Source organism: Vitis riparia, chromosome 11 (assembly GCF_004353265.1).
Source record: "Vitis riparia cultivar Riparia Gloire de Montpellier isolate 1030 chromosome 11, EGFV_Vit.rip_1.0, whole genome shotgun sequence".
Taxonomy (NCBI): domain Eukaryota; kingdom Viridiplantae; phylum Streptophyta; class Magnoliopsida; order Vitales; family Vitaceae; genus Vitis; species Vitis riparia.
This window is the reverse complement of record NC_048441.1, coordinates 19171461-19192313: the sequence shown is the minus strand read 5'-3', so window position 1 is coordinate 19192313 and position 20853 is coordinate 19171461. Positions and strand designations below refer to the sequence as shown.

Sequence of the window (20853 nt, the reverse complement as noted above, 5' to 3'; positions counted from 1 at the left end):
TCCTCAGACAAACCTTTAAAATTTTGGTCTATTGCAGGCCACCATTGCAGAGCATTCATTGAGTTTGTTTGTTTGTGTCTTGGGATTTTATGCAAAATTCATAGAACACAGAGAAAATTGATAAAAACAAAATCTAAAATCACTTTCCTATTTTGTGGTTTTGGCTATATTCCACTTTTACTGTTTTGACACCTGGAAAGGGTCGATGGCCTGGCCCTAACACGTAGACTACTATAATAACTGTTGGTGATCCTTATCACATTTTTTTTTATCTATTTTCCAGCAATAGGCCCACTATCCATGCTTTTAGCTTTTAGCCCACATAAAGGTCAAGGCATCATTACTGTAGGCCAAAAGGGCTTGCCAGGTTTATAAGTTCTGTTAGAATACGCACTCACGGAAATCTATTAATGCAAAAGGATCCATGATTTACACTAAAGACGAGAGAAAAGAAAACCAAGGAATAGTAGGGTTGGAATTTGAGAACTCTACTTGGGTTGCAACCCAAAACTAGGATTTTGGAGGAAAAAATAATCCAACCAACGTCATCTAAATGAACTAAAACCGAATCAAATCAAGATTATTTAAGACTGAATTAATTTATTCTAAATAGTCAGTTATGTTTAAATTAGTTCAGACTTTCAATCCAAATTAGTTTTAAAACTAATTACAATCAATTTAAATGTAAAGTTCAAAATGCATTTAAAAGTTTTAATAAAAGATATAATAAATATAGTTATTTAAAAAATAATTAAATAAATATGTAAAAATAAAAACACTGAACCATCAAGAGGAAAGGTAGTAAAAATAATAAATAAAAAAGAATGGAGGAATTTGCCGGCATATCAAAGTAAAGGTGACTAAATGGATTACCCAAACCTAGAAATGGTAAACGAAATTAACCTTGAGTGGAATCTCCTCAAATAATTTGTATGGATTAATAGACCAGACACCTTTATAGTTGCTAAAAACCAAACCGGTTAATCGATTTTGATTGGCTTGGTTTTATAGGTTCTTCAATATCAGTCAACCAAACTCTGAATTGTCATAGCTAGAAAACAAAGTCCAAGAGGAAGATAAACCTGCCCAAAAGAAATCAGTTATGCATGTCTTGAGAGATATTTGTTCTGGAAACGGAAACAATAACAGGGAAAAGAAAACCGGTAGAAGGAAAAACTATAGTGGGTAATGAAAAGGATCCCATCAGAAACCGTAGCCACTCATCCGCACAGAAAGCCTGCAGGTGGGATCATCCCCCAGAATACATTGTATGCTACATGCTCATCCTCACAGAAAGCCTGAATGCGGGATCATCCCTCTGGAATACATTGTATGTTACAAATCCATGCACGCAGAATGTATATGACACGGGTAAAGAAGAAAGGAAACAAAAGCGTTCTACAGTTCAACAAAGATTTAATTCCTGCCTGCCAAGGTATATAATGGGAGTTGTCATCTTGTAACTACTGGTAGTACATGAGTTGCTGGGTTGTTGCAGCATTCTGGAATCCACCATCATAGATTGCCTGACTACTCCCACCAGCACCCATTCCCATGGCTGTCTGCTTTAGGGCATGCTGAGCCTGCGGATGCATGAGGCCTTGTGCACCACCCATTTTGCTCAATGCCATCTGTCGCTCATACGCTGCAAAGTCAGCAGCTGAAATACCAGGCATATGTGGAGCAGCTGGTGGGGGAAGAGGGGTGGAGCTTGTCCCTGCTGGAGTAGGTTTGCTGCCCCATGAGCACTGTAAAACATAAACACATAGGCCAGTCAAGCAGTTATTCACACAATCACATCTTCAAAGCTTCAACAGTCAATAGCAGGTGCCAGCACTTTGCAAAGGTAAAACAAGGTTGTGTCATGAAAAAATTAAAATAGGAAGGCAGTAGCAACAAGTAGCGTACAAATTAGATGGATATACATATCATTTGGACTGGAGGATAAGCCAGAAAGAGAAGGTTATAATCACCCATGTGGAAAGATGGGAGGTTATAACCACCCATGTACAAAGATGAAGTTGTTTTTTGCCTCAATCTTGGGCAACCTTTCTGCCAGGCACATGGGACAATATTTTAGCTAACAACATCCACCATGCAGAAAGTTGAACTGAAAGCTTGAGTTTTGGGAAGTATAAAGCAAGAGTCTCAGGGCAAGGAGTAGGAAGTAAGTTAATCTTTCATAACAATGAACCTTAATTGGTTTGCCACAGAGAATCCGAGCATTTCCCATCTGAATAGCCAGAGCTGCTTCAGCATGGGTACTGTATCTCACAAAACCAAAGCCTTTATCTCGTTGCACCCGAACATCTTCAATAGCTCCAGCGCCAAGTGCATGAAAATGTCGGTGGAGGTCAACTGAAGTAACCTGCAATTATAAGTTAATAAGAAAGCCAATGGCAGAAAGAATTTTGCAAAACATTCTTCAGAGCTGCCCATAGTTGTGTTCTGATTATAAAAATAATAATAATAGAAGAAAGATGTCATATGTATGGATGGAATGAATTTTCTTTCGGATATATGGGTAGGTGCATCAATAAAAATGTATAGTCCTGCACTCAATGTGGTCATTAGAAAGGCATAGAATTGACCTCACCACCAGCAATACATCGCTGGAAGGAGTGGATTCCACTATTATCAAATATATTAAATCACACTATTTGATCCACAAGAAAGTGAAATATGGAGAGAAAAAAGAATGAGAAGAAAAAGAGGCTCAATTTTTGCTAGTGTTTGTTTAGGTGAAAAATAAAAAGGGTAAAAGACAATGCCCTTGAGGCCTGGCTCTAGTGGTTATGGGATTGGTTGGGATTGTGGGAAATACTAGGTTTCAGTCCTAGTGGGGACCCAAAAAAAAGGGAAAAATATTTACCTATAAAAAAAATTGGGTAAAAGACAATATAAAACTATCAGCGGCACTAAAATTTGCCATGCAGCAGTGAGAGAGGAAAGAAAATGGAAGTGTACAATACAGGGGTGGAAGTGACAAGACTTCCCTATTCTCCCTGTTCAATTTTCTCAGTTTGATTTCCTCTTGAAGGCCCTAGCTACTGGTAAGATAGCAGAGAAAGATAGCAGAACAAAGCTTAATTTGGTCAAGTAGAAAATTTATCTTTCAAAGAAACCTACCAATAAAATGTAAAACACCAGATTTTCTTCTGACTGCCTCAATTTTTTCAAGCAAAGGGAATAGCGTTCTAAATTTGACTCTTTCAATGTCTTCCAAATAAGTTCTATCATTATCCAGAATTAGTTCTAATTTGACCAGAGATTCTAAAATAAGTTCTATCCCCCATTTCTGCTAGAGGTAGTCACAGGACTTGCAACAGTCATGCATACGCACCTTCAATGATTAAACAAAGTTCAAAGGTTTGCTTTGTTTGAAATTTGTATCCAACAATTAACCAGTTCTCTGTTGAATGCTTTTTAGTTTAATGTGTTCAGTTTATTTAAATGCTTCAATAATTGTTCAAATTAGGGTTTCCTAATTTTTTTTTTGATAGGTAAAGAGAAATATATTAAACAGAAAGAGGAGACACCAAACTAGCGCCCTCTAGGTATACAGGGAGTATACAAAAGCACCTAAGGAGTTTGTACCACCTGCAAGGAAAAGAAAGAAATTTCTCCATCCATGGCATCACAAGAAAGCTTCCTTATGGAGCAGGATGGCTTAGAAGGAATTATAGCTCTCCAAGCAACACATGATATGAGAATCAAAGTCTTCTTTTTACTGATAAAAAAGCCCCTGAAACAGCAATTCCTGCACTTGATATTGAACCTCGGCCACTGTTCTTTAAGATGAAGGAAAGCAGTGATTGAGCTATGGACCTATGAGTCTTGGTTCCATCTGGGGGAACTACCAGATTAGCCTTTAACTGTTGTTTAGCACCATTTGGGCAGTGATAGACCACCCATTTTACACCCCTTTTGAGGCTATTTTTGGCTCATCTGAGCCAACAGAATGGCTTGCGTCAGCGTTTGATTGGATGATTTAAGTCATTGCAACAACTGAAATATGGCAGCCAACAAGCTTGTTCTAGGGTTATAAATTCTTCAAAAGCTCATAAATCAGGCAGACTTTAACTCATTATTTCAATACAAAGTTAAGACTTATTTATTTATTTATAATTTCTGATTGTGTTGAAATAAGATGGGGTTTCCCTAGTTATGGGCCAACCTATCTGTTTTGCCCTCAATCTTTATCCAAAGACAACATAATACTTATACCACTTTATGGTTATATATATATATATAATATAACTAATATTGTCATGACTATGAGTAAAAGAGAAGAATCCTTGCCTCTGGAGCAAGATTGCCAACATAAACAGTGGTATACTGAAGATTGTTCTCTGGAGCTTCATCATTTGACTTGTCTTTCCCATCTTCTGCACAAGAAAGAGTACTATGATTGTAAGGTCTATGATAACAATGTTGTAAAGTAAAGCTCCAAACTCGGACATCCATATCAAATGCAGAACCAGCAAGTTTGGCATAGAGAGTAAACTGGTTTAGAGCCCTAAGGAAGAAAACAGAAAAACAAAAAAATGGACAGTTTGTTTGTCATTCTCAAAGCATCTTGATTACAGAGAATAATAAACATTATGTATCATGATCCATGACAGCAGATAAAAATATAAGAACCATACCAATAGTCAAATGTAGGAAGAAGATGAACTCTTATGAACACAAAAAAAAAAAAAAAAATCCAAAGGGACAGGAATAGTGATAATGAAAGTAAAAAAACTAAAGAAAACTGTACAAATTAGATCTTGAACAGTAACTTTAGCCACCACAACTTTTAACTTTGTATTCCATAAATGACCTCACCAGATGTTCCATTAGTTAGTTCCACAACACTTTTGGCATCTGAATTTGGCTTGTCATCGTTACCTCCAGCACCTTTTGTTGCCCAATTACAACGAATCTGTCTGCTTCCAAGCCACCTTCCTGTAATTGCAAATCAGGACAGATAAGCAAGCATAGTTTTCCCACATGCAGATTGCGATTAAGAGGAAAATACTATTTGCATCTTTTGAAGCATCCTATGTTCATAAATTGGAAATTGCATTCTTGTGGAGAAAGTCTTGTATGTTCTGTACCTCATCCATGCTTCATAAATATTTCACACTAATTTCCTTAGTTTTACCCCTACCTTTATTTAATTAACAAGAAAAGTCAAGGAAAGGGAAAATGAAGCCAATTCACACTCATTGTGCATTTGGCTGTTGCAGAAAAGTGTAGACCCTACCAGCAACAATTTTCATGAAAGCAATTGTTTCCCTAAAATCCTTTTCTGCATTTCCTACAAGACAATGCATTATGAAAAAGTTGAGCCTTGTATTCTTGTAAATTTTCATGTAAACCAAACTGCCATGGGACATGCAGCTTTTCTTGTCTTACTTTCCTTAGTCATTTTTCTAGGTACCACCTTCCTAAATTTTCCATTTTGCTTTCTCACACGACTATATTACCTATTTCCTCTCCCAATGATTCCAGTTTGATTTCCTAGAAAATTGCCTATTCCATCCCATATCCTTTCCAAGTCTCATGTTTTTCAGCTTCCATTTTGCATTCCTTTACTTTCATCCACCATCCATTCCTGTAACTATGGTTCCTAACAGAATCCGTAAAATAAAGAATGTCGAGTGCAGAGTTAACCCAGTATGATTGATTAACCTTTAGCAATACTTTAGATCCCAGTAACAATACTTGTAAAAAAAAACACAGCTCCTTCCAAATTGTAGTTGTAGCTGTTTTTTCATATGCTGCTATGTCAAAGCAGTATATAATTTAACAAGAAAATTCAATAACAAAAAGGGAAGCTGCAAAGCAATGGAATTTTGCATACCATTTAAGTCATTAATTGCACTTTGGGCTTCCTGGAAACAAGATAAAATGACAGAATCATAACATGAATGAGGAAAAATGAAAAGGAACAAAACAAAATCAAGTAAAGCCATTTCATTACCTGCTGGTTCCGGAAAGAAACAAACCCAAAACCCCTTGAACGCCCAGTTTTCTGATCCCACATAACCCTAGCATCTCTGATACCAGAACACGGATCAAATTAGTCTCAACATACACAAGGAAAGTTAATCAATCACAAATTCAAAGAAGAAAACAAAAAGGCCACGCAAACGGAGCTTACGAACAGCTAGGATAAACAGAGAAACATGCAAACAGTGTAGCATCTGTAACCTCAGGGCTAAGATCACCAACAAAAATATTGTAATGACCTGCATGCCAAAGATGAAGTTTGATAATCAGTTTGAAATGAAAAGGAACAGGGAAATTACTGGACCAATTTTCAGAAAAAAATGTACCAAAAATAAACAAATATATATACCTGATGTATCCTCTCTCTGACTACTAGCATATGCCCAATTAACTTTGATTGGCTGACCAAACCTGCAAACTAACATGTTAAGATACAGGAGTGGAAAAAGTCAGTTAGAAATCTATCGGATTTCTACTTACAGATGCCTTCCATTCAGAGTCACAATAGAAAGGGCAGCAGATCTCCGGTCAAAGTAGTCGACAAAACCATAGGATGACTGCATATGAGAAAGGAAAAGAGGAGACATGTCAATGGTAAGATGAGCAAATAGCACGGAAAATTGGAGAAAATCTTAGGAAGCTGATGACAACAGCAATCAAGAAAAATTGGTGCTGAGATTGGTCAAACAGAAAAACCCACAACATGGAAGGAACCATCAGATGCTATTATGATCATATAGTATATGGCATGACTGGTCATTGCTTATCCATCAAAAAGATGATTTCTGAAATTGGCAAAATGAAAACTGACCTTCTCTTTCCTAATGAGCTTGCACCCCTCGAGGGGACCAGTACTAGAGAAAACCTCTTGAAGAAGTGGTTCTGTAACCTGTGGGTGGATATTACCTACATACCTGCAATTATAGATAAAAACAAAAGCTTAAAAATCCTGATAAAGGAGAAATGGAATCTACTAATGAGAAGAATACATACACACAAGCCTTTGCTGCAGAACATATTCTGAGATAGGAAATGAAAGGGAGGATAGCATATGCCAATAAAAGAAATGCATGGTTGTGTGTCTGTGCAAGTCTCTGTATAGGAATTAGGAAAGCATGTCTAAAATGCAATCCTTCTACTTAAGAAGGATGTAATATTAAAAGTGTTGACAAACGAGAGAATAAACATAAAATAAGAGCAAAAGAAACCAAAACACACGAAAAGAATCAAAAAAGAAGAAAATGTCTATATGACACTCACACACTGCGGCATGTACTTGAATCAAACCCAGGAGGCAGATTTCCACTCAAGATAGGCTCTATCTGCAAAATAAAAATGTGAAAAAATAGAAAGAAGAAAAAAATCCTAGAAATAAAATATCAACACTCACTGAGAGCATTTCATAGATATATAAAGACACATGTAATGAAGAAAACCTTGAACCAGAAAATACAATATTGCACTTTAGGCCAACGAGAGCAAAGAAAAAGCATTTATTTTATTCCCTTCCAAACAGAAATTTCAAAGACACCTGATACAAGTCCCAAATTTACCTAATGAGTCATTTTTCTAATCAGTTTTCACACATAACTTGTTCAACAGAAGTTATAGAGACATGAATGGCAGGAACAAGAAGCGGGATGATAAAGGGTCAATACTTGCCAATGTATGAAATTATGCGCCATAATCAAACAATTGCTAGAGGGGGAAAAATAATGTATACTAAAAAAATAGAGCGATCCTCCTAGATTAGCAACATTGTTACTTTTACAAAACACAGCAGCTTCCGTAGCTTAATGATGACAAAGTAAACTGTTCCATTCCCTCAGTCAGCTATTCCCCTATCTCCCATGTTCCCAATACTCTGAAAACCACTAGTAGTGAATAGTAATAGCCAGAATGAAGCCCTAAATTTCTGTTCAAACTCCAAAAAATAATAATGGAAATAATCAATAATCTGAAAAACTGGTACTAGAAAAGGAGCATCCTTTTTGTAAATTTTTCAATAATGACAACAGAGATCGTCAGATAAACAAAACTCCAGAAGCTAAAATACGTTGTTAACAAAAAAAAAAAAGAAAAAAGGCTTGTTGGCACTTTGAAATTAATTCAGAGCTAAAAGTAAAGAAATTTGCCAAATTCTGCTAGGTAAAACGCTCATCAAACATCACCTACAAAGCGAAAATCGAAAATTTCAGCGACACTTCCGAAACCAAACTCACAGAATCACACACAAAGTTGAAAACACAAGCAACAGAATCGGAAAGCAGATTGATGCAAAACGAAATGAAATGGAAAAAAAAAAAACAGAGAGAGAAGAAAAGAACCTGAGGAGGAGCCAAGAGACCAGGGTGGTGGTACAGAGACTGCTGCTGAAGAAGCGATTGCTGTATCAAGGCTTGTTGCTGCTGTTTCAGTCTCTGCTGCTGCATCTTCGCTGATCGGGCAAAGATTTCTCCGACGAGATTTAGGGTTAGGGTTCCGGCGAGAAGAAATAAAAAATAAAAAAATTTAAAAGAAAAAAATTCAAAAAAAAAAAAAAAAACCCTCGAAAGCGAGGGCAAAATGGAAAATGCAGAGAGAGACACTGAGACAAGAAATGAAGCAGAATTTGCGAAGGCCGTCAACTTGTTGGAAGAATAAAGTGATTTATTCATTGAACTAAAGTGGCCTCAACACTTACTTGGGCTCCATCTGGATTTAGGGTGGAGTCTGCCGAAGTACTGGGCTTGACAAGGCCCAAAATATCAAAGAGCATATTCCGATGGATCTACCAACAAGACTATAGTCAATTTTCCTTCGGTTTTGGGTCGAAACTAAAACATTATACAAGGGTATCTTTTGCAATGCTTTGAAAAATAATTCTCAAAAAATAATTTTAGAAAATGAGTCTTAAAATCAGTATCCAAATGTTTTTAGAAACAATTTTTTGTTTAATAATTTCAATTTGAAAAACAGTTTTCTTTATTTATTTTCTACAAAAGACTTTGAAAAAAGCACCTCAAATTTATTTTAAAAAAGTTACTTGTGCTAAAAAATAAATTCTAAAAAAATTATTTTAAAAACTATTTTTATTTTGAAAAATAAAAAAATATTTTTAAGAAAGATTTCCTAACAAACCCTAGTGTTCTGATCTTTTGTTTCCACAAACGTTTATTTTAAACAATTATAGTGATTGTCTTGAAGGGTTTGGGTCATTATTTTTTAAGGTTATTGATCTTCTTCTTAAACATTATGGCCATATTGATGTTTGGGTTGGTGGGCCTAGGTTATGAAAGATTAATTATGCTTAGATTAAAGAGTAATTTATATTAGTATGAAAGGGATGGATTGAATTTAATCTATGGTCCCCATAGCCCCTTTTCTTTTAATAGATCTACATCAATTCAACACTGTCCAAGTTCTGAAATGGGCCACACTATCCTTAATTTATGGGGCCACCATAGTATTGGGTTATTGTAATTGGGGTGCAAATTTGACTGAATCCGGCCCAATCTTAAATATAGGATTCTTGGGCCTACTGGGCACCAAAAAATATTACATTTCATTGGGCCGATTATGAAATTGTCCGGTGAGTGAGCGGAAAACCTACGTGAGGTGTAAGTGGGCTTGTCCGTGAATTGAAGTGCTCCTCAAAACAAGGAGCCCAATAAATCAGGTCATGGCCCAATTGGTTGTTTTGATACGGCCGGCCTCCTGGCCCAAGAACTATATCCCATATTGGGCTTCTTCTTGCAGACGACTATCTTAGATATTGGAATTAGTTGTCAAGTGCTCCTAAATGGTCGGAAGCATCTTCTTACAAAAATGAGGTATTTAACAAATTTTTGAAAATATGAAGAATCGCTTGAAGTACCTCAATAATTACTTGATAGGTAATTTTTTTATTATATAATATATTACCAAAATTATTATCAAAGCACTTTAGTGATGAGAGCATTACTAGCAAAATTGGTACAGATAAAAAAGCACTTTTACAGGAATCACTCTCAAACGACCTTCTCGAGTTCTCCGCCCTCGTTTTGTCCATGCTTTAACCCAAATACTTTTTTTAGGTCAAACTGTATTTTAATATGACATGAAATCTCTTAGGCTATAAGCGGTTAAGTCATGTGTCAAATCCCATCCCTTATCTTAGAGCCCGTGTCCAAGTCTGTCTTTAACAATATTTATTCCCCACGAGTTACGGAACCCACGTTATAAATTCCAAGAAAATTAGAAAGTTAGTTGTCAAATGTGTATCACGGGCTTATGCAAACAGCAGAAGTGCAAGTCTTACAATTTTGATGTTCATTTTTCCCCTTAATTTATTATGCTCATATGCTAACCCAAAAAAGCTGCTCATGAAACATGGTACTATGGCTTGTAAAGTCAAAAAGACACCACTAAAAGGTGTTTCCTCTGTTTTATTAAGCTCACGTAAAAATATTCGAGACGATGTGTAAGGATTTTAATCAAAATAAGATAACATTAAAATACATCATTTTATTGCTCTAAACAACTGCATGTGGTGTGTGTCAAGAGATTTGAGAGCAATTTTATTAGTTGTTTCACGAATTTTTAAAAATAATTTTAAAATTTTAGAAAGATTATTGAACCATTAGTATTCCAAAAATTATTATTTTAATTATATATTATAAAGAATTCCAAAAATTATCATAGTGAAACGATGATTTGTTAGAATAAAGTATTTAACCATCTCATCTGAAAATTAATTAATTACTAATAAGGTGGAACTAATTATATTTATATGGTTTAACATCACACTCGCAAGCTACACGTCCCAAAACTTAGAATCGATTTAAGATAATTTCATATTGTTTATTTTAGTTATTAGTTGAAATAAAAGACAAAGTCATAATTTTTATATTATAATATTAATATTATAAAAAGAACTTTTTACATAAATTAAAATAATATTTTTACAAGAAACATTGATGCTGTGGGATAATTATTTTTTTAAAACAGTTTTTTGTTTTTCAAAATAAAAATAATAATAAGATACATTTGATAACAAGAAAATAGAAGATAGATTTTTGTTCTTAAAAATAAATAAATAAAATATGGTATTATCAATTAATATTTTTTTATTTTTTTATAATAATTATACAAATATATAGAATAACCGAAAATAAAACAATGTTTACAAAATTTATTTTAAAATCATAAAAAGGGGCTAAAAGTGTTTTCAAACACTTGTATGTTTAGCAAAATATTATAGAATAATTTTTAAAAATTATTTTTCAGAATTAGTTTTTAAAACGGTACCCAAGCAAAATCGATATCTTTCTTGCTTTTATATATAAAACATTGATATAAAAACCCTTATTGAATTTTAAAATAAGTTTTTTACTTCTCAAAAGTTCATTCAACCTGGAAGCCTCATCTACACACCCGTGCTCATTTTTCCCAGGAGCATGCCTAAAACCATTACCTCAATAACACCATACTTTCCAATGAAACAAGCATGGCTATTACTTGGCAGGTATGATGGGGGGTGTCCTCCACCGAGTGTCCATCGCAACCCAAAGTGCTTGTCGACTGGGAAAGCAAACAAGCAGATATGATGGATTATAACCCACCAACCCCCACATCCAAGGTCCAGGGCACGGCAGAGTCACATTTAAACAACCACTAACTTCTAAAAACCCACAAGAAGTCGTGTTCATGCACTTGTGCTTTTCATGTTCATGCACAAGTGCTTTTCAAGTCTGCCCTCATTCCCTGCCTACTCTGAATATACACTTATGTGTAGTCATGTCCCTTTAGTTGGCCTTGGAGCTATTCTCCACATAGGTTCTCTGAATTAGTAAATCTCAGAAGGGTAGCCCCCACATGAAGAGGATCACGAGCTAGGGTACTAGGCTTGTTCATATAATCTAACTTTTTTTCACTGGATTGTTCAAATTTGGGCTATACATGCTGCCATTGTGAAGACAGAGGAGCGTCCGAATCCCATAAAAAAGCACTATTCGGATGATTTTTCAGACCCCAAAAGCTTTCTTTTTTGGTGCAAGGTTCCTGACCCCATGTGCACTTTCATTTCCTGCCATGCTACTCCATGACAGTGCACTGTGGCTCAAGGAAATTTCAATTTGGAAATAAGAAAAATAAAGCCAATATTTAGGTAACATAACAACAATATTTTATTTATGCTTGGTACCATAAAATTTGAGGGAAAATAAATAAATAAAAAATTTTAAAAAATATATTTTTACATATTTTTTCTAACTTATCTCAATTATCTTTTTTAATTATATAAAAACTAAATCATTTTAAAATATATAAATTAATTATATTTTACTTTCTCTCATATTTTTAATAGTCATGCGAGAAATATGAGAAGAATATTTTTCTTATTTTTTTCTTTTGTTAATACTTTTTGAGAATCAAGCATAATTTTAGAAAATAATTTTTTTAACTTATTTTCCATGAATATTATATATATTATAATGTAAAAGTTTTCAAAATATTTTCTATCTTTCTAATTATTGCTCATAACATTTTATAAAATAACAATGGAAAACAATTAGTTTATTTATTTAAAAAAAAAATCCTATTTTCAAAACAAATTTTGAAAAAACATTTTTGTCCAAAGGTTATAGAACCTATTTTTAGGTTAGAAATCTATTTTTTGTTTTAAAGAATAAAAAAACTATTTTTAAGAGAAATTACCAAGTACAGCCTATGAGCCTTGATTGGAATTTTTTTTTATTTTATAACAAAACAAAATTATTTTTAAATTTAGAAAAAAAAATAATAATAAATGTTTTAATGAAAGTAATTTTTTAGGAATTTATTTTGAAAATATTTTGTATATTATACAATAAAAAAAATTTAAATAAAAATCTACATGTAATTCATTAATAAGTTAATAACTTTAAACATTATTTAAAATTTTATCAAATTCTTAATTTTTATATTTATAAGCATTACGAAATGTTTTTTATCCTCCTCAAATAACTCTTCAATAGATTATATGACCAATTAACTAATTTACTTTTTGATATTTTTTATTTTTATTTAGGTAAGATAAGAAAAAAAAATTAAGATTTTTTTTATTATTTTATATCCAACTTATCATTTAAAAATAAAAAAGTCCTTTACAATTAAAATTAATTAAAAAAGAAAAAGGAAAATTTCCTTCCCATTTCCCCACATCATGCAGAGGGAATCTGGGTATTCTCATTCAACAATACACACAAAGCCCACAACCGAAACGCTGTCGTTTTGCATTTAGAGAAGAACGGGTCAAACTAAATTAACGCCTACCAAAATCAATCCAGAAGTATATATATATATATATATATATATTTGATAATTCTTATTGAAAATATTTTTAGAAAAATTTAAAATATATTTAATAAATTTTCCATAAAAAAAAATTCTTTCAAAAAATTATATTAAAAATAAATTATTTTTTATAATAAATTTAACATGTTTTCAATTATTTAAAATAGAAATTAAAAAATAGATAATAATTTGAAACCTATTTTATTATGTAGTGCGCAAAAATAAGTAAAAAAAATATTTTTCATATTTAAAATTTTAAATAAGATTTTATTTCCAAAAATAATTAAGAATCGTTTGAACAACCATCCTAAAAAAACTATTTTTTATTAACTATTTTAAAAATATTATCAAATATGGCATTTGATTTTTTTATTTTTTCATGAGTAAATTTAAAAAATGATGTGGGCCCAGCACCACCCACATTATTATTTATTTGTACATGGAAAAAGAGTGATGAGAAGAATGGGTCAATCACAGGCACAGCATGTGATGCCAATAAAATATTCGAGGATTCCCCACATGTTTACGCGTCTGTTTTGTATACAAAATAACAATAAAGGTCTGTAGACATGAACAACGTGACAGTATAAAAGTCTTTCTTACACTAAAGCCACACACACCTGTCGTTTAATGCTTTATGGCATGTCGTTCATGTGGACTAATTATTATTTTTTTCCTTTATTTATTTATTTATTTATTTTCATTTTTGAGTGGTGCTGGTGCAGGCTCCTTATGAACGGCCCTTTCGATTTTTTTTAACGAGGCTTTACCGCTCACCGAGAAAAAGGCATTGCCGCGTACAAAATTTCAAATGCGCGTGACGCGTGACTCGCGACTCGTGATTAGATTTTTATTATTTGAAATTTCTTTCTATTTTAAATGATTAAAAAAAAGAAAAAAAAAGAAAAATCAAGTCAGTGAGAGTTGAATTGTCAACTATTTTGGTAGTTTTTGTCCATGATATGGACCATTTGAATATGAATCTTAGGCTGATAGTAAGAACAAGTCTGAAATGAATTAGGGATGTTAAGAATGGTATGGTTTTGTCTGATTCGAGATGAACAGAATCCATAGATGTAGAAATTGAGTTTTCGTTTTATTTTTAGTTTGAGACAAGATAATAATTTGAAATCAAATAAGAATGTATTTTCATAAGATAAGTTTGAGATATATATAAATAAATTAGAAATATTTAAATAATTTAATATATTTATATTTATTTATTTTTTATTTTTTATTTTTTAAAACTATAATATGAAAATGGGTTTATGTATCAAAATAAATTAACTTTTAAAAAAAAGTTCAAAAATAAAAATGGGAAAATGTAAATGTAAAATTCTCCTACCCCCTCCACAAGTCCATCCCCCACCCACTAAAGGTTGGGATGGGATGAAAATAAATTTAAATAATCAAGCCAAGGGTAGAATAGAGTTGACGGATCTCAAACCGAAAGGTTGGAATAGAGTTGACGCGCGACTCAAACCACTCCAATGGGGTAGGATCGACATGGAAGGTTGAAAGTGTCCTTAATAATTTGGAATTGGAATAGTTATAGAAGGTCAAATTTTCACTTATTTTTAGTTATTTCAAACTTTGAAGTGCTCATGTCTTGACATCTTGGCATCCCTTGTTAAGATTTTGAATTGTGAGACTTGAATAGTGCCCAATTTTAGCAAACCCATGTTGGGTAATGAGGCAAAATAGTGTACGGCAATTATTTGAGCCCCATTGGACAATCATGAAAACAGATAATGGATGATGTGATAGCAGTCACACACTCACACCTACAATAATAGACACGGACTAATAAGACTTATCTGACATGCCCCATTTTTCTCAGCCTTTATCAGGACAGGGGAGTACCGTAACAAGATTTGAAAACATGCCCAAAAAAATCAACAGTGGAATGCTTGATTCATTCAAAAGTATCAATAATGAGACATATCCTCATTAAGGTTAATTACAGAAGCTAATAGTAAGATTGATAGGGTGTTAGAACTTAGATCTAAGGTAGGTCTACAAGAGGCTGAATGAAGCCCAAAAAACCCTAACAGAGGGAGTTGAAAAAAACACTAGGAACATAAATAGCTACATAATTTATAAATAAGCCAAAAGAAACAAAATTTAAGTGATTATAACTGGGGCTGAAACTACTTTGGAGATTTGGCAGCCAAGCCCAGCCATGACTTGCTTTCAGCAGGTTTGTGAGGGCCTGCAGGAGAGTTGCTTATATTGTATGGTGCTCTTGCTGTGATCCTGTAAAATTGCAACGAGAAAGACACAAGATCAATAAAGTGAAGGGAAAAATGTAATGATTGTTGCCGACAGTTTGTGTAAATATAGCAGCGAGTCTGCAATATGCAGAAGAACATAAATTTTGATCATAAAAGCCTCTCTCTTGTTTCTTTTTCTTTTTTTCTATATTGACGAGAGTACAATGGTGTAGAGGATCACTCCTCAGGGGTGGAAACCTAGAGCTACCCGATCCCCATTACCAACTACCATTGAGACCTGGTCATCATCAAGCACAACCACTCAATCAACAATTTTCCCAAAAGCCAAACAAGTATGAAGGGGGGAAAATAAAGGGAAAGGGGAGAAAAGACCAATCACCTAGATGATTTGTGGACTACATGGGTGGGGCACATGTGCAAACCTTGATTTACACAAACAAATGGCAACAGAAAATATTTTTCTAGTAATGAGTTCCTTTATTTGTTTCTGAATGCCTACCTATCTTTTCTCTTCTCCAAGAACCTGTGGAGGGAAGCTTTCCTTGCAATTGGTAGTTCTGCAATAGAAAAGAAGGACCTTTATCAAAAACATGGTATACATAACGCTCTTTAGCTTCAATCTTTTTCGATTATCAATAAAGAAACTGTAGGGGACCAAAAGGATTACCACAAGCAACTGGTTGAGCCGGTCTTTGGATGCGCTCTTGGATCAAGCTGTTTGCGAAATTAGGAACAACGTTGGGGGTGGAGGGAGCCATGCCGCCGGCATCAATTGGATTTTTGACTGTTGTAGATGGGACTGGGGAGCTTCCCATGCCAGCTAAGCGCATGACTTCCTTTGCCTTGTCCGCCGGAAAATCATTGAACACGATCACTTGGCCACCGTAGAAAATAGTCATTTGAGCTGTTTGGGGCTCCACGTTTCCGGACTTCTTTACACTGGCATAAAACAAATAATAATCAGTAAAAGAAAGGAGAGTAGAATTGTAGAATTGTATAGCAAATGAAATCAGTTGAGCTCACCTGGAATTAACTATCTTTGGGGCATCATCCTTAGAAACAGAGGAACCAAAACCGGCTTGTTGAGGGAACAAATTCATGGACTTAAGATTCATATTTCGGGCGGGAATGCCGGAAACCCCAGCAGATCTTTCCGTCATTGGAAATAAATTCATCGTCGTTGTTGTCGCTGTCTGGCGGAGCGATTCGGGTGTGCCTGTAGCATTTCGAAACAACAAATTGAACATCAGAATCAGACTTCTTTTTCTTCAATCGAAAGCAAAAATTTGGGTAAGCAACCACTGGAAATGAACAAAGAACACCGGTGATTTGCCATATCGTTCTCAGATAAAAAGAAACATTTTGGATCCAGTAAGTGCTTTTTTTTTCATCATTTCGAAAAACAGAAAAACGAAAAAAAAAATCAAACTTCCAAGAATTTATCAAGAATAATAAAATTTCCAGATCTGAACAAGTTTCGGGATTTTTCATCAACACATCAAACTCCAGGCTTCCGCCGTTTAAATAAGCAACATTAGAGAAAGCATCAACAACATAAGGCGGTAAAACGCAAAAAGAAAAAATTAAAAAAAAAATCACAAAAAAAAAACCAAATGAAGAATTCAGAAACAAAATTAGGGAGGAAGAATTAAGGAAAAGAAGAGAACCTACCGTTTCCTTCCAGACTGCATGTCATCCCGAGACTCAGATCTCCAAACTTGCCCTTCTCTTTTATGTATTGGCTCAACAGACTGCACGTCTGAGAGAAACTCGACTTCTCCGGTCCCCTCGCCGGCGCTCTCTGCCCGGTAAACCTTCCAGAGTCTGCAATATCCGAGGAGCTCGACATTCTTGTTCACGGCGACTAGTTAACCGATTAGAATTCAGAAAAATCAATTGTGAATAAGATTAAATGAGGAAAATATGCTATAAGCTCCACAGAATCGAAGTTCTCGATGTTCGAGCTTTTATGTACTTGAATGAAAGCCTTTTTCCTATGTACCCCTGCCCAACTTGCGCTCTGTCTTTGTCTCTCTACAGACCCTTATCTCTTTCTCTTTCTCTGTGTTCGCAAAAAGACTTTAAAAGCACGAGGAATATATGGGGCTTTTCTGCCTTGTTCCTCGCACCTTCCTTCCACCCGACTAGTTCTCCATTTTTTTTTTCTAATTTTTTTATCCCCAAATTCCAAACACGTGTTCTTTCCATTTTCCAAATTCCCAGACTACCCCTCATCAACGCCGTGACCGCCTCACGACGTTGCGTTCCGTGCGCTTCTTTTCACACAAAGGCGTACAGAAAACGAACGCCCTTCAACCAAGGATCATGAGACACGTGGATGACGCAAGTTGGTGTACCTTCCGCGTGTCGATTTCTACTCCCTCACTCGCACATGGGCGCTTTCTTTTTCGTGAAGTCGGTAAAGTACAGATAATTTTGTTGATTTTTTTTTTCTAAAAAAAAATTATTTTGAGAATTTTTAATTAAACTGGTCGCACCCGTGTGGGAAACGCGGGAGAGGTTGGGAATGAACACGTGGCGGAATGCAATGGGTGGTGGGTCGAATATTTTCCTGGTGATTGTGACGTTGGGGTGGGTCTTTTTCAATTTTTAAATTTCAAATATTATTTTGGTATTGACGGTGGGAGTCGCGGTTGTGGTGCGTTTGAGAATTGGAAAGTGAGAGGATATGTTTAAAAGTCACGGGCGACGGCTGACGTGTTATTAAAGGGCATGGCATGAAGCACGTGATCTGCGTGTCTGCATTGATGTGTCTTCCTAAAGAAACAGCCTTCCATTTTCCAAATATTACAACTCTACCCAACTCCAACTCCAACTTCGGTGGTTTTTCCACACTTTTATTTCAAATTATTTCTTCTTCATACTTACTCAATATTTATTAAAAAAAATGGTTTCCTTCATTTATTTATTTACAATTTTTATCTTTTAAATCTCACTTTAATAATTTTCTTTTTGTTATACTCTAAATGTACCATATAAATATTTTAAAATTAGAATTTTAATTTATATAATTATTAAATATATTAGATAGTTTTAATTTTATTTCTTTTTTATGAATAGGAAGCAACCAAACTTTGAATTTGGAAATTGACCGTTATGCTTAATTTCATTAAGCAAACAACACGGCATGTTTTGCGTGACTTATCTCTCTCCGACTACTCTGACCACATGATTTTTGAAACAAGCACAAATATATTTATTTTTCTAGAAGAAGAAAGTGAGAGACAACTTTCAAACAAGACAGAAGTAAAGCTAATATTAATATTTGTATCTATAATATATATCACATTTTTCATGCACAAGCAATTATTAAAAAAAATAATATTGTTATTAATGATTTTTTAGATTTGTAAAAATGATTTATAAATTTTTGTCAAACATCTAATATTTTTTAAAATCATTGTCTAACAAATCTTTAGTAGGTTTTTTTATTAAAAAAATCATTACAAATAATTTTTTAAATTTTAAAAATATTTTAAAGGTTTTATCAAATATCTCATTTAAAGAATAGTTTTTTAAAAAAATAAATTATAATAAAATTGTTTTCTTGAATAAACCTGTTTTGAAAATAAAATTGCCAAACATGACCTCCTAAATCACAAGGAAGAAATGAAAGCGGTGCAGCTGATATTCCCACATTCACACAAAGGAAGAGGTTGGTGGCACGTTACAATCAACAACTGATGGAAAATACCATGATGGTACCACTAAATCAATCATAAGGCGTGTTTGGCTTATTACGGCAATCATATATGAGTTTGATCATATAAACAAAAATACCCATAATAAATTTGGTATAATGGGGCGGCGGAGCAACGTGATGAGCGCATTATGTGGTATAAAGGCGATATCAAGGTCTGGTTTGAGAGGATGCCATGTGGTATCGTGGAGTGGTGGACTTGGTCCTAGCCCCTAGGTAGCTGGAGGCTCTCATGAATTTTCCCCTCACCTAACGCTCATTTTCAATTCAAAAGTTGAAATTTTCATATTGATTTGGTTCAAATGTTTGAATTGCTTTTTGGGCTGCCTTGGACGTGTTGTAGCATTTTATCATGTTTCTGGAAGGATTAGATAAAATTTATGATATTGTATTATGGTAAATTTTTTATTTTATAATGTTTTTATTATGAAATTTTGTTGGCAAGAAAAATGAGAGTAACCTCAATGATAACATTTCTTTATGATAATTTTTGCTAATTACAATCAACTAATTTTAAAATATGAAAATTTATTATCTTTCATATGTTAGGTTTACGTGCTAATCAAAACTGAAAAGGGGTTGAATCATGAATGTAAGAATAATACGTGTCATAATATAACAAAGACAATTAAAGAATAATTTGCATATAAAACAAATAGAAAATGATATAAAGAAACAAGTTCCATCTTATTATAATAATCAAAATTAAAATTAATGAAATATGGAGTTGTAATTTGAGTGAGTTAGCTTGGCCTAACTTGATTCTTGGGTGGACTTGACCAAAAATTTTTAATACTCAAGTCGAGCTTAAGTTAAGCTTTTCTCAACCTGAGTTTAATTTGAATTGAGATCAGGTTAAGATCCAAACAATTTAAATTAAATTTAATGTTTTTATAATATTATAATGTTTATTATATTGTATAATAGTATTTTTTTTTTTTTAGATTTAAAAAAAATATATCAAATTTTAATTATATCCTATACTTTTTCCTTTTTTTAAAGTTATATATATATATATAATATTTTTTAAAAACTATTATGAATAAATTTTGAATCATGCAATCTAACAAACTCGAGCCTAATTCAATCGATTCAGATTAAAAAAATAAAATTGAGTTGGGTTTGAATTAAGTACTTTGGTTAAAGTTTATGTTAAATTAAACTTGAATTGATTTTTTAATTTGAATGACGATGATGTCCGAATTAAAGTCATGAAACATAGTAGAGGGATACATTTCTTAATTGTCTTTTAATAATATTTCCCACAAAATCCCTTACAACAACAACTGACAGTACCAGTGCAAGGCAGCAAAGCAAAGAAAACTGGTAAAGTACAAAACAATATAATCGAGATCCTTCTGGTATGGTACTGAGTCTACTGACAAGGTTGGTATCATAATAAAACCTAACAATCAATATAATAGCTAATTTTCATATATATATTTTTAAATAGAAAATGAAAATAATATAAAAAGATGTACATGAATAATGAATTCATTTTCATTTCTCATCCATGAATATGAATGCATTACTTATTAGAATAGGAGACAAGTAAATTCATGGAAACCACAAACTCCATCTTTCTATAATTTTGATTTTGATTTT

The 20853-nt window shown here is 33.5% G+C and overlaps 2 protein-coding genes across 3 annotated transcripts; both read right to left on the bottom strand.

The window, feature by feature from the left end:
• Positions 1-1079: 1079 nt before the first annotated feature.
• LOC117925075 (oligouridylate-binding protein 1-like) lies at positions 1080-8568 on the bottom strand. Of its 2 annotated transcripts, none has more exons than XM_034843901.1 (12): positions 8328-8568; positions 7261-7322; positions 6812-6914; positions 6481-6557; positions 6350-6411; positions 6152-6239; positions 5972-6047; positions 5852-5882; positions 4831-4950; positions 4303-4388; positions 2195-2368; positions 1080-1748 (listed from the first exon to the last, which is right to left on the bottom strand). In XM_034843901.1, exons 1-12 carry the CDS (start codon positions 8430-8432, stop codon positions 1464-1466), a joined length of 1269 nt encoding a protein of 422 aa, XP_034699792.1. In that variant the 5' UTR covers positions 8433-8568; the 3' UTR covers positions 1080-1463. The 2 variants fall into 2 exon arrangements, with proteins under 2 accessions (XP_034699792.1, XP_034699791.1); XM_034843900.1 differs by having other exon boundaries at positions 4303-4385; positions 8328-8523.
• A 6608-nt stretch (positions 8569-15176) lies between these two features.
• LOC117925532 (protein TIFY 10A) lies at positions 15177-17601 on the bottom strand. The gene is made up of 5 exons (XM_034844554.1): positions 17199-17601; positions 16551-16743; positions 16195-16466; positions 16027-16084; positions 15177-15549 (listed from the first exon to the last, which is right to left on the bottom strand). Exons 1-5 carry the CDS (start codon positions 17374-17376, stop codon positions 15444-15446), a joined length of 807 nt encoding a protein of 268 aa, XP_034700445.1. The 5' UTR covers positions 17377-17601; the 3' UTR covers positions 15177-15443.
• Positions 17602-20853: the final 3252 nt, after the last annotated feature.

Bases quoted from the DNA above. Each gene is read 5' to 3' on its own strand.
- LOC117925075 (XM_034843901.1), bottom strand. From the start codon at position 8,432: ATGCAGCAGCAGAGACTGAAACAGCAGCAACAAGCCTTGATACAGCAA. The intron at 6,915-7,260 runs GTGAGTGTCATA...CTATAATTGCAG, and splicing joins TCAAGTACATGCCGCAGTGT to GTATGTAGGTAATATCCACC. The intron at 6,048-6,151 runs GTAAGCTCCGTT...TTCTGGTATCAG, and splicing joins TCTGTTTATCCTAGCTGTTC to AGATGCTAGGGTTATGTGGG.
- LOC117925532 (XM_034844554.1), bottom strand. From the start codon at position 17,376: ATGTCGAGCTCCTCGGATATTGCAGACTCTGGAAGGTTTACCGGGCAG. The intron at 16,467-16,550 runs GTGAGCTCAACT...GTTTTATGCCAG, and splicing joins CCAAAGATAGTTAATTCCAG to TGTAAAGAAGTCCGGAAACG. The intron at 16,085-16,194 runs GTAATCCTTTTG...TTTCTATTGCAG, and splicing joins GGCTCAACCAGTTGCTTGTG to AACTACCAATTGCAAGGAAA.